The sequence below is a fragment of the Ursus americanus genome, chromosome 22 (assembly GCF_024610735.1).
Source record: "Ursus americanus isolate L20-20 chromosome 22, mUrsAme1.1.p, whole genome shotgun sequence".
Lineage (NCBI taxonomy): Eukaryota > Metazoa > Chordata > Mammalia > Carnivora > Ursidae > Ursus > Ursus americanus.
This window is the reverse complement of record NC_142148.1, coordinates 52,383,996-52,398,284: the sequence shown is the minus strand read 5'-3', so window position 1 is coordinate 52,398,284 and position 14,289 is coordinate 52,383,996. Positions and strand designations below refer to the sequence as shown.

At 40.5% G+C, this 14,289-nt stretch overlaps 1 protein-coding gene across 1 annotated transcript in view; it reads right to left on the bottom strand.

The window, feature by feature from the left end:
- LOC148108168 (uncharacterized) overlaps nucleotides 1-14,289 on the bottom strand; it is a 47,008-nt gene that overhangs the window by 15,572 nt on the left and 17,147 nt on the right. The window contains exon 3 of the mRNA XM_087853892.1: nucleotides 12,884-12,932. Coding sequence (XP_087710018.1) covers nucleotides 12,884-12,932 — 49 coding nt within the window. The remainder of the gene's footprint in view (nucleotides 1-12,883; nucleotides 12,933-14,289) is intronic.

Here is a 14,289-nt window from a genome sequence, read left to right as displayed (position 1 = left end):
TTAAAAATCTTTAAATTGTTCTTACCTATACTCTGGTAATGCCATCGAAAGAAAATTCGTTCAGGTAGAAATTGCACTATTTTCTATAAAACAAATTTAAAAATTGTTAAGATATAAAGAGAAAATAAACTACACATTTCATGACAGTGCTGTGTGTGTGTGTGTGTATTTCAGAAAATAAAAAAAACCTATTTCTAATAACATAAATAGTGCACTTCACTCTGTAGCCCATGGGACAGTGTCTTTTACTTGCCCCAAGCAACCTTCCTTCCCTGAGTGCCTTAAAGGCATCACTGTTCCACGTTTAATTCCTCCTAAAAGAAAACAAGGAAAAGAAGGGAAAAAAAACCCTAAAAGGATCATTTTATCTTAATTGAATCATAGCCATTGCTTAAGTTCATATTAAAGTAATAATTTCTCAAATGCCAGATTTCCCCAGGTTTCTGCTTTTTCACCTTCCACTTCCCCATTCCATTATCATCATTATTAGTCTCTGGACAAGGACCAGAGTCAGAAGAAAGATGAACAACAAGGAGGATAAGATCATGAGCACACGGATGAACAACGAAATGAAATTGCTGCCAAGAATTTCTTGAAATTAATAGCTAAAAATAAGGTTAGGATTGCAGTTAGGAATTCTACCCCCTTCACCCCACACATTGGAAGATACAATAAAGAATGAATATATGATGTACGAGAGTATTTGGCTAATAATAGCAACTTTAAAAAAAAAAAAAAAGACAAACCCCAAATACGTTTTTTTTTTTCTTTTTTTCCCCACTCTAAAATTAGTTTTGATCAAGTTACTCTTGGGTCATAAGATTCTTTGTACTTTATCTGCACCTACCTTTTTAAGAAGTGTAGAAATCCAAAAACTGATCAAAATATATTTCTTGGTATTGATAACACATGACTATTTTACCATGAAAAATCCTCATTCTAGGTTTATCTAGGCTAATACTCTACCATTTTGAAAGATGAAGGTAAAAAATGTATATCCAGCTCTCCTGAATAAGTATATTTCCAGGCAGCTAAGAACCTACCTCCTCCATTTGAGCCAGCCCGAGGTTTTGCTTTGTTTTCATTTTCTTGTCTTAACTTCCCCGTGGGTCAGTGACATATACCTGTATTACTTCCTTTGTTCTATTTGACAACAGTGAACAGGTAAGAACATCCACTGAGAAAAGGCATGATAGGTACACTTCCAACAGAAGCGAGGGACTTTAAAAGGCAGACTCCTTGCTCCACCTGGATGTTTCTCCACCCACAGCCTAGTGCTGATGGCCTCGCCTCACCATCCCTCTCACTGCAAGCACCACCTCCCCACAGAGGCCTCTCTGGGCCTTCTTTCTGAGCACCACCTCACCCCTGCTCTGATGCTTTCTCTACCACCTGTTCTGTCATCTTCCTAGCCCTAACCCCTAGCTGAAGTGATCTTCACGTTCACCCATTTGAAGGCGGTATTCCCTCCCCCAGAGTAGAAGACCCACAAGAACAAGAATACCTCTGTCTTTTCTCGGAAGTGTCCCCAGCACCAAGAGCACGGTTGGCACATAGCATGTGCTCAAATAAATACTCAGCAGAAGAATTACACGTGCTTTTTACCTGCAGAACTGTTTTGAGATTTACAAGTATCCTAATCTTTGCCTTGGTCCTCTGTTCACGTTAACATACAATGTACCTGGGTCTTTCCTTACAACATGTCAATGACTTAATGGTATTTACATTAAAATACATTAAAATGTGTGGGCATTTCTTAAACCCTAAACTTAGTAAAGAAAACCCAAACAACAACAAAAAAGCTGTATAATTTAAAAGAACTAATTTTTCAATATTTGACAAACATAATAAAATATAAATGTATTCAGTTATGGCCTTTCTTATAAATTCTTCATAGCACGAATCTACACAGATGGAAATGCTATATAAACTACACTGAAGACTATTTCCGATTATATATATTAAAAGCAGTATGTGGCTGATCACGTGCTGACAATCACTCACAGGAGCTCTCTCCTACATTTCCACCTCAGACTCCCTCTAGAACATGCTGGCTCGGCATCTCATAAGCCCATAACTCTAAAGGGTATCTTATATCTTGTTTTACTACGTGTTAATGCGGACATACACTCAAACACACTTATATACACACAATGGGCACATGTATATCATACCCATTTAGTGAAAAATACCTACACACTTGATACCAAGCTTGGTATTTGAAATGCAGAAATAAAATAAATATTCATAAACTATTTAGTTCTTCCTTTTAAGGGTTTCGTGATTAATGGGCGAGAGGGATGATAAAGAAAATATCATTCAGGAAAAAAAAAAGGCTGACAGAAATTTCTCTGAGCTGCTGCAGAGGGGAGGGGGGGAGCACCTCATCTCAGCAGAAGCTTCACGGAATGGTACCAGGAAAAAAGGACACTTGAGCTGAGACTTACAGAACTAATTAAATTAGCCTCGTGGAGAACAGGCACAAAAGGAAGAGCATGTGTGAAGGCCAACAGGCAAAGACAGCCTGGTACCTGAAAGGAACAGCAGCAGCAAGAGAGCCCACTTGGCTGGCAGGTAGGTGAGGAGGGGAGAAGGGCCTGGAGAGGCAGGTGACGCTATGATCTCATGGAGCACTGTGCATTCACTGAGCGGGTTCCAGCTGGACGGGAATTGAAGATGGCTGAGAAGAAAGGCAGAGATATCAATGAAGAGGCAACGGCAGCATTTCAGAGGAGGAATGAAGTGGCCTGGACAGAGGTCAGCAAGATAAAGAGGAGAAGCATATAATAGTGATATGTAGTAGGTAAAACTGTCAAGGCAGTGGTCAGAGTACTTGTGGTGAATGGAGGACTCAAGAATAACTCCCCAGCGGCTCAGCAAATGGCAATACTTCTATCTAAGATATCAGATCTAGAAGGAATCCCAGCACGTCAAGTTTGGTTCTGGACATCCTGGAAATGGAGGTGTCAATGGACTTCTTCAAGGAAATGTTCTAGACAATTAGATATACGGGCCTGGAGGGCAGAAGCAGGATTTGGATGGTAACAGGATATAGGTAGCAGCTGAACATGTGCGTGCATAAGATCCCTCTGAGAAAGCTTAAAAAGAGATGAAAGGAAACCCTGGAGATATCAGTGCACTGAAGTTCTCCAAAGACAATAAGGATGAAGAAGGAAGGGGCGCCTGGGTGGCTCAGTCAGTTAAGCATCTGCCTTCGGCTCAGCTCATAATCACAGGGTCCTGGGATCGAGCGCACCATCGGGCTCCCTGCTCAGTGGGGAGTCTGCTTCTCCCTCTCCCTCTGCTGCTACCCCTGCTTGTGCTCGCCCTCTCTCTCAAATAAATAAATAAAATCTTCTTCTTTTTTTTTTTTTTTAAAGAATGAAGAAGGAAGAGCAGAAGCTGGAGACAAGTATGCACAGGTCAAAGAAGAAATTTTGAATTTCCCAGGTGTTTGCACGTTTATTTGTCTCAGAGATTAAAAATACTCATTACTATTTATATATAAATACTTAGAAAAAGTTAAACGACGCTGGAAAATATAAGAAAACTGATGTAAATGAAATATAAGAAAAGTGACTTCAGTATTAAATCAAGTGAACTCAGCATTATCTGCTGCCTGAAGAACCCATAACCTTTGTCAGTCAGACATCAACCACCAGGCAGGATCGATCAATCTATAAATTGTGCAGAGACAAATAAATGGCTTTTTGGGGGGAAAAATCAAGTGGTCTTCACCTTGCAATATACACCAACATGTGTATTAGATGAGTAATACACAAAAGGAAGTAAAGGTAAAAACCAGGTTCTGTTGTAAGTGCCATTATGGTAAAAGGGAATCAGAAGAAGTAAAAATAAGTACGTTCTCTATGGAATATCTTAATAAGAACCCATGCAAGCACTGTCCTAGCAACAGAATGTACAGCTCAACATGCCCATGAGCTGCAGACAAGGACACAGACAGGAGTATAGGACCGAGAGAGCTGTCTACGGATTGTGGGAAAACATCACAAGCAAAGAGAAAATCAATGACTCTGGACCTGAGAATAAGGACCAGAGTCTCAGCAGTCAGGCTGCTGCTGACCACATGAGCAACTCTAGCACCCAGAAACAGCACGGCCTGGAGATGGCCTAGGAGGTTTCCAGACTGAAGAGAGGCCTCCGTTCACATCTAAGTTTTATGGTTCTAACTCATACTTCCCTTCACTGAAAAATTTATTACACAGGCTAGTTCGGTATGTTTGATAACAGATGAATAATGATCATTGCAGGCTGAGTTCTCTGAGGATAGACACTGCGGTGGAGTTAGGAGTGCCCTGGTTTACTGTAAAGGAACATCTGTGGAAGGGAAATGAGGAAGTAGGAGTGGCCAGGGAGCCTCAGACCACCACACAGAGCTAAAAGTCTCTGCCAGCTTAGCAGAAGCGCCACAGCAAAGATGATGCATTAGAGGGGTCTGGTGTGCCTGAAAACGGCTAGGTCCTTGTACCACCACCTTGCTCAGTCAATGGCTGGGGATGAGAAGAGGTGATTGTGGCTGGAGAGCTGAAGGCACTGACAGCCTCGGGCTGCCAGCTAACCCTGCTCCTTGCAGCTCCGTAGCAAATTTTTCCTTGAAGGGCGATGTGAGCAGCACATCTCTCTGCCACAATAATCTTCCAATGATTAATTAGAATATTTTCATCATAATAAGAGGTTGAAGTACTAAGAGCAGTGCACCCGACTCCAGGGACACCGTCTCTGCTGACATTGTTTCTTGTCAATGGGCTGCTGCCTCATGTTGACTGAAGCCTAAGCCCGTTGAGTCCTTCCAGGCCTTCTTCTGCTTCCTACTTTGTAGTTCACTCTTCCTGAGTGAATGGCACGGCAGTGACTCAGTATCCTACTTTCTCATGCATTCTCCACCAAGGGCACTGGGCACCCCAGCTGCAGTCCGGGATATTCTTTTGATCCCATCCAGCCACTTGAAATTAAAACAGCGTATAGAAGATGCTGAGAGAATTACTCTACGGATTCAGGATAGATTTGATATTGGACTAGATGAATGCTTGGCAGCATGCCCACTGTTCTTCAGACCTTTACTTTAGTCAGGAAACCAATCTGGCACTGAATCATGCTTTTCAGCTTTCCAAAATACTTATCTGTCTCCTTGATTTGGGTTTATTTTCTTAATGTGCAATAGAGAAAAATGTCTTTTTAATACAAGGAAAACTAAAGAACATAGCAAGATGACGTGTATCTACACACCCGCATACTGTCAGTCGCCACTAGTAGTCTGCAACTTGCTCTGAGGTCAGGCCTATCATCATCACCGCTTCTAGATAAAAGTTTTCTTATTTATAAAATGGATGGACTTTAAAGACACTCAAAAATAAACTCAATGAGGTTTGAATATGAAACACCATGTTCGTAGTCTGAGCTACTAAGAACATTCCCAAATGGACAGAACAAATGGATATGACAACTCAAAGGTTGAAACGTCATCCATGCTCATGCTTCTTTGTGTACCCAAATATTGCAAGGATCGTGTTCTATGCATTAAAGTCTCTGAAGGCAATAAAAATAAAGCACCACATGACCACCTGTGTCTAACTGCTAAGCCTGTCCCTCAGAAAGTCCCAGATGAAGCCTACCTTTGCTGAAGCAAATACATCGTGCCATTTCTACTGCAGCCGATATTCTAAGCTACACTACTGGGAATGCCACATAAAGCTATTGACATCTTGTTTGTAGTTTCTCTGGAGAGTAAAATTTAAAAAATTTTCAAGAAAGCCACACAGTGTGAACAAATATTACTTTTCCGAAAAACACATGGCTCTGTTGAATGCTCAGTGCTCAGCTGCATCTATATGGTAATCCATTATAGCACACTTGAAATCAAAATTAGGTATTACTACTGATCAGCACATCAGGGAATCTGTCATTCTTTTAACTGATTATCCATAGTTCTTTTCTCTTCAGAACCTACTGCATGACCACAAATAATGTGAAATGTAAGCTGGAGTTTATACAAGATGCTATAGTGTACTTTAAAATTGCCGATCTTCGTTGAATTTGTGTGGGAAACATTTTTTTCCCAAATTATTACCAGATGATTGCAACATATCGCAGTCGATTCACACTTGATTTCAATTCCACTTAGAAAGGTAGGACGATGAAGAATGAGGACAAGATTACATCCTAACTCATGTGAGGTCATCTACCAAAACAATGGCCAGCTAAACTTGTTATGTCCAGAAGTAGGGAGCATGGGGTACAACTCTCCCTGAAACTAGCCAAATGACATAGGGTGCAAGGTAAAGGAAGTGCTGACAAGGGAAAAGATAGGGAGTTTGGTTTACAAGAACATTAAGTCTTAGTTACTTGACCTTTGGAGTAATAAAAGGTCAGAAAACTTCTGGCAACTGGGCAGTTGGGTTTAAAGGAAACACGATGAGTACCCGAGCCACAAGGACAGTGTGGTTTCAGACAGACTCACAGCAGAAGGAGGCTGGAAGCACGGATGCTTCCAGGTAGACCTACAGAGAGGGCAACTTGTTCTTCAGCTGTCATGGGCCTAGCCACGCATCTCTTACTAACAACGACTCGACCCTCTGGTGTGGACAAAATATCTGCATTGAACTCTGGGAGTCAATGCTTATTTGAGAACTTAAATTTAAGAGAAAGGAGCTAAAATAAGGAACTGCATAATGTGAAATATAAGATGACTATGTTTTTAGCGAAAAAGGTAGTGCTTTTCTTCATATATGGCAATCCCTTCCAGAACAGTACAGTACCCATCTAATGACTAGCCATGCTGTTACTGAGCGAGGAAAGCACAGCTCCACCTTGTTACATCCTCTTCAGTCTTTAAGACCAAACTGAACCATTACCTCTTCAGAAGGGTCCACTTCAACCAAACCTCTCACCATACCCCTCACCAGCATGCTTGCTAGCTAGATGGACACAGGGCCCACCCCACTGCTAGGTGCTACATTTCTTGAGAGAAGGGACCCTCTATTAGCCATCTTGTATCCCCAACTCCAAGAACAGTACCTGGCACCTCATGTTTCCTAATAAGAACTTCACGCACAATGAGAGGAATGAGTGGGAAATGAAAAAGAGGAAGACAACAGGAATTCTAATTTTAGTTCACGTGTATAGGCAGACATAAGGAAATGCCCCAGTTTAGGGAAGGTGCTCACACTCTAACATGGTGGAAACACAGAGCCTGAGAAGTAGGTACTTGATAAAGAACTGAGCGTGGAATTGTGCTTCCAAACATTACAGTAAACCGTAATGCTTGATTTAGATCATCACTTAAGAGGCAATACTTTCGGGGCGCCTGGGTGGCACAGCGGTTAAGCGTCTGCCTTCGGCTCAGGGCGTGATCCTGGCGTTATGGGATCGAGCCCCACATCAGGCTCCTCCACTATGAGCCTGCTTCTTCCTCTCCCACTCCCCCTGCTTGTGTTCCCTCTCTCGTTGGCTGTCTCTATCTCTGTCAAATAAATAAATAAAATCTTTAAAAAAAAAAAAACAAAGAGGCAATACTTTCCTCGTTTAAGGTAAAAATGAATGAATGAAAACACTTCAAAAAGAGAGACTAAAATACAGGACAAAGACACCTAAAGGAAAAACGTAATATAATAAAAATGGAGGGACCTCTAATTTCTCCCTCCTATATTTTAGAAACCAACCAATATTAAAATGTTGAAAAACACATTAAGCAATTAAAACCCAGAAAGGGTAAAGGATCCCATCTACAACCAAAACACTTAGGGAAATCACTGCTTAAAGCACAGATGAAATTGCAAGGAGTCAGGAGGGGGAGGGATGGTGCCCCTCCCATGAAAGCAGAACATATCCAGAATATGCAGCAAAGGAGGAGACCGTCCTGGAGAAAAATGGAGATTCCTCCTTCTGAAAGAGGTTTGCTGAAATAGGATAATTTTTTTTTTTTTTAGAATTTCTGAGTCATGTTCTTCAAAGATCCAAGAGGACACTGAATCTTTTTTAAGATCTAGAAAAATAAAGAAAAAGGTGATGCACAAATAAGTTACATGCTGAAATCAGAAAATATTACATGGAGATAAAAACACGGAAGGGGGAATAAACTATGAGAGACTATGGACTCTGGGAAACAAACTGAGGGCTTCAGAGGGGAGGGGGTGGGAGAATGGGATTGGCTGGTGATGGGTAGTAAGGAGGGCACGTATTGCATGGTGCACTGGGTGTTACATGCAAGTAATGAGTCATGGAACTTTACATCAAAAACTAGGGATGTACTGTATGGTGACTAACATAATACAATAAAAAAATTATTAAAAAAAAACCCCACAGAAAGCATGAATCTCTAGTCTGCCACAAAGTCCCCCACTGTAACCCTGTGGATCACAAGGCCTCCCCGGAACTAAAGAGGTTGAACAGAGATAAATATCTAGATACAGCATGTTTAAAGTTGTAAATTCTGTATATAACTAAAAATCCTACACAAATCTACAAAAGCAGAATATCTAGGAAGGAACAAAAATCAGGCTAATAGTCCTTTTCTCTGCAACATTAAGCTCCAGAAGACAGTGTGGTCAATGGCTCACTGTAGGCTAAGCCAAGTAGAATGGGCACCAGAATACCATCCATATGGAGAACAGAAGTCCCAAAGTAGACCAGGTGCTTAGGGAAGAATCAGTACATGATAAACATTGCTAGACTAAACTATAGCTATTTTAAAAAGCAAACAAAATTCAACATTTTGAGGAAAAAAAGGATTATGATTCAGAAAGTATATAGCCAGATATATATGTCTGAAGCTAACGGAAAGGTATTCTAGAGCGGGAAGTATAGCAGCCACATATCTCCCTTCCTTGACATATGAAGCAAATTCATATTCCAGCAAATACAGAGATTAATTAAACAATCCAAAAAAAAAAAAAAAGCTGTGAGGCTCTAAACCCTGTGACAGGAGCTATATTTATATAATAGGAGTTAAGATGGTTATGAAAACGAGAGTAAATCCTCAAAATGATTAACCTAAGAGAAATAACATTCTGAAAATATTATAGGAAAACAATCCGGATACAAAATACTTAAAATAGCTGAGAAGAGAGAAGTACCAAAAACATATGGGATAAAAGTAAAAGCATGGGACTATCATCAAGTACTGCTTTACTCTTTATATGAATAATTAGAAGAAAAAAGTTCCAAATGGTACTTTGCTAATTTAAAGATAATTATTAAGAGCACAGAGGATCATGGGGAAGGAAGAGAAAGCTGAATGGGAAGAAATCAGAGAAGAAGATAAACCATGAGAGACTCTTGACTCTGGGAAACAAACTGAGGGTTGTGGAAAGGGACTGGGGCGAGGGCATGGGGTAACTGGGTGATGGGCATTAAGGAGGGCACGTGATGTGATGAACACTGGGGTGTTATACGCAACCAATGAATCACTGAACACTACATCAAAAACTAGTGATGTGCTGTATATTGGCTAATTGAATTTAAATTATAAATAAGTAAATAAATTGGCATTCTAAATAATATTACTAAAGGTAATTTTTGGAATGATAGAAAATAGAAAGCATATTTTCCAAATCACAAAGTTCATTCGATAAAGTGAAAGTGACCTCTCCCTCAACAGACAAAAATAGAAAAAAAACCCAAAAATGTTGATTATCACACATAAAAAATCATAAATACAAATAGGTTAAGTTCCTCTACCAAACACCAAGTCATTCAGACCTGGCTTTCAAACACAGAAAAATTAACAATAAAGCACAGAAACTGATCTATCAGGTGTGCATGGGCACAAACCCACAGCAAAGTAGTATCAATAGCAAGTGAAAAGGCTTTAAGGGGAACAAAGGGAATCATTTCAAATAGAATAAAAATGTGGAAAAAAGATGGTCTCTTCAATCAATGGTGCTGGGAAAACTGGACAGCTACATGCAAAAGAAGGAAACTTGACCACTCTCTCACACCATCCACAAAGATAAACTCCAAATGGATGAAAGACCTCGATGTGAGACAGGAACCCATCAAAATCCTAGAGGAGAACATAGGCTGTAACCTCTTTAACAACGGCCATGGCAACTTTTTCATGACACATCTCCAAAGGCAAGAGAAACAAAAGAACAAATGAACTTGTGGGCCTTCATCAAGATAAAAACCTTCTGCACAGTCAAGGAAACAGTCAAAAAAAATAAGAGGCAGCCCACAGAATGGCAGAAGATATTTGCAAATGACACTACAGATCAAAGACTACTATCCAAGATCTATAAAGAACTGCTGAAACTCAATACATGGGAAACAAATAATCAAATTAAAAAATGGGCAGAAGATATGAACAGACACTTTTCCAATGAAGACATACAAATGGCTAACAGACACATGAAAAATGCTCAAAACCATTAGCCATCAGAGAAATTCAAATCAAAACCACATTGAGATACCACCTTACACCAGTTAAAATGGCAAAAACTGACAAGGCAGGAAGCAACAAATGTTGGAGAGGATGTGGAGAAAGGGGATCCTTCTTACACTGTTGGTGGCAATGCAAATTGGTACAGCCACTCTGGAAAACAGTGTGGAGGTCCCTTAAAAAGTTAAAAATTGTGCTACCCTATGATCCAGCCATTGCACTACAGGGTATCTACCCCAAAGATACAGATGTAGTGAAGAGAAGGGCCATATGCACCCCAATGTTCATAGCAGCACTGTCCACAATAGCTAAATTGTGGAAGGAGCCGAGATGCCCTTCAACAGATGACTGGATTAAGAAGATGTGGTCCATATATACAATGGAATATTACTCAGCTATCAAAAAGAACGATTTCTCAACATTTGCTGCAACATAGACAGCACTGGAGGAGATAATGCTAAGTGAAATAAGTCAAGCAGAGAAAGACAATTATCATATGGTTTCTCTCATCTATGGAACATAAGAACTAGGAAGATCGGTAGGAGAAGAAAGGGATAAAGAAAGGGGGGGTGATCAGAAGGGGGAATGAAGCATGAGAGACTATGGACTCTGAGAACCAATGAGGGCTTCGGGGGGGGGATGGGATAGGCTGGTGATGGGTAGTAAGGAGGGCACGTATTGCATGGTGCACTGGGTGTTAATTGCAACTAATGAATCATCGAACTTTACATCAAAAACCAGGGATGTACTATATGGTAACTAATATAATATAATAAAAAATATGATTATAAAAAAAACCCCAAAACAGAACACTTTAAATCAGAAGCAGGATGACTGTCTTTTTTGTGTCTATTTACCCACATACTGGAGGGCCGGGCCAGCAGTGTTAAGACAAGAAAACGGACTCACTGGCAAGCTTGTCATTATTCACAGACAATGACTGTCCACCAAGAAAACACACAAACAAAAAATCTGCAGACAATACGCTGGAATTAAAGAAATCATACATATTCACTTAATCCAGCAGTGGGAATGGAATGAATGAACTTGAGCTAAATTCACAAACAGAATTAAATCTCAGAAATACCGTTGAATGTGAACAGCAAGCCACAGATGATTATGCACCACGTGAGACCATTTTTATTATACTCAAAACCAAACAAAGCTGCACAATGCATTGTTTAGGGATACGAACACTTGTGGTAAAAAACCATTTTTAAAAAAGAAGGGTAACGGCATAATGCAGAGGAGTGGCTGCCTTCAGAGCAGATAAAGAACACGATCAAGGAGAAGCACCCAAGTAGCTTCTACTTCTTAAAATGAGGGAGGGGGGGACGGTGTCAAGAGAAGGGGCTTTAGAACTATGCCTCATAACTTGCATATATGTTATAGACTCTTTAGTAAATGTTCAACTGCTACATAAACCAGACAATTTAAATTAATGGGACAGTTCAAACAAATGATGGATACATATTTAAGTGACAGGCTTAATTAAAGCTCCTGTTAAAGACAGCTCCTCTGTACAAATTTCATTCACAGCAGGGTTACCACAGGAAACACAATAACCACCATAACATAAACAGTGAATCAATGTCTCTTACTCTGGGGAAGGAGTACAGCCCTTTAAGGAGAGAAAGGGGAACCACAGTCACTGAGGGCCAGCCAGGAGCCAAGTACTGGGCAGGAGGTCTTCAGATCTGTTTTATTCCACAAACCCAAAAAGCCCCTGGAGAGCTTTCTCCCCTGGCCTCTCCCTCCAGCCAGCTCTGCAACAAACATACATTAGGCCTTCCTTTTATCGTCATAAAGTTGATCGCACACCAGCCTAAGCACATGTCTCTTCAAACCATGAATAATTTCTAGATAACCAACAATTAACTTGCAGAACCTACAATTTAGTTCTAGTGCAGCTCTCAAGGTATCAGTAATCTGGCCGCTTGTCTAATACATGTGGACAAGAGAGACTGTAAGCTTAATAGACCAAGAACCACACCCAAACACACTGTTCCAACTTTGAAAAGAATATGTGATCACACACGGACACACAGACACATATGAAGATTGCAATCTCACTAGTAGTCAGGAACAACATATTAAAAACAGTGGGTTTTCAACATGTCAGTTTGCATATATACACACACAAAAAATCATCGCCAGTGTTGCTTAGGGAAATTTACACACAACTTCCATAAAAGTTTCCATATAAATTTATATGACCTTTTCAAAAACAATTTGGTCATATCAGTAGTTTAATGTGGATACATTTCCATCTAAGAACTTCACATCTCGGTAACCATACAGAAAAAATTCTCCCACATGTTTGCAAAAAAATTAAAAATCACAAGAATATTCTTTGCAGCACTGTTTTTAAAAGTGGAAGGAAATACATGTCCATCATTTTTTATGTCCTCAAGTAAAATTAAAGAGCTAAAGTACCACATTTTCAACAAGAATCTCAAAAGCTAAATGAATTTAACAAAAACTTACCTCAAAAAGAGGATGGAGTCCAGCTCCTCCCTTTCTGACTTCTTATTCCCTAGAATGTATAAAAAAAAATTAGTTATCATGACAATGTGTACATTTTAAGATATTAAAAATTATGTTATCTTGGGGGCGCCTGGGTGGCACAGCGGTTAGGCGTCTGCCTTCGGCTCAGGGCGTGATCCCGGCATTCTGGGATCGAGCCCCACATCGGGCTCTTCCACTATGAGCCTGCTTCTTCCTCTCCCACTCCCCCTGCTTGTGTTCCCTCTCTCGCTGGCTGTCTCTATCTCTGTCGAATAAATAAATAAAATCTTTAAAAAAAATTATGTTATCTTGAAAACACTGAAGCTTGAACACACACTCATTTATTCAAAAACTACCAGGAGGTAGCGTGGAACCCCTGTCGGGAATGTAGATAAACACCCAAGCCACAGCACCTGAGTCCACACCTAGCAGAGCCATTCTTCGCTAGCTGTTTAACCACAGCCTCCACGTTTCCCAACTCACTGTCAACCCGTGGAATGCAATTTATTTGTTTCTCAATTAATTATGAGCTCAAATTATGAAGGAATGCACAGCAGATGCAAAGAAAGAGTTCTAGCTTTTTTGATGTGAAGAGGCACAGAGCAGTCATAACTATGAAAAGCCACGCTTGTCTTCAGGTCATGTGCACTGTCCTTTCGATAGTGACAATAAGAGAAAATACAAAACCTACAGCAGCCAGTTACATTTATTGTCCAGTCTCTCTGCCGGGGGCCCTGCGCTAAGAGCTTGCCATTCAGCATCTAACTTGGGAAGTGGTAACCTTTTCTGCAAAGGGCCAGGGAGTGTATGTTTTAGGCCCCTCTTGTAATCATTTAACGCTGCCACGATGGTGCAAAAGCAGCCATGGGTAACATAAATGCACTGGTATGGCTGTGTCCAACAACTTATTTGTCAAAACAAGCAGCCAGTTCTAAGTTGTGGACCCCTGATCTAACGGAATGCCCACAGCTCTAGGAAGTAAGGTAAGATGGCATTCGTTCATTGGACAAATACTAAAGAATGTCTCTGTGTCAGAGATTCTTCCAGGCCCTGAGGATACAGGAGTGATACAAAACACAAAAAACCATGCCCTGAGGAAGCTTATATTCTGGCAGTAGGAGGCATTCAGTAAATGAGAAAACCAAGAGGAAAGGCTAATGGGGAATGCCCAAACAGGCAGTATTCAATTCTGACCAGGGAAGTACACCTTGCTGATAAGATGACATCCGAGCAAAGATCTGCAACAGGTAAGGAAGAGAAACACATGGACATTTGGGGGTAAAGAAATAAGCCATATGGACATTTGGGAGAAATTTGTTCTGGGCAGAGGGATTGGACAGTGCAAACTCCTTATGGCTGAGCAAGTCTGGCATGGTCAGGAAATA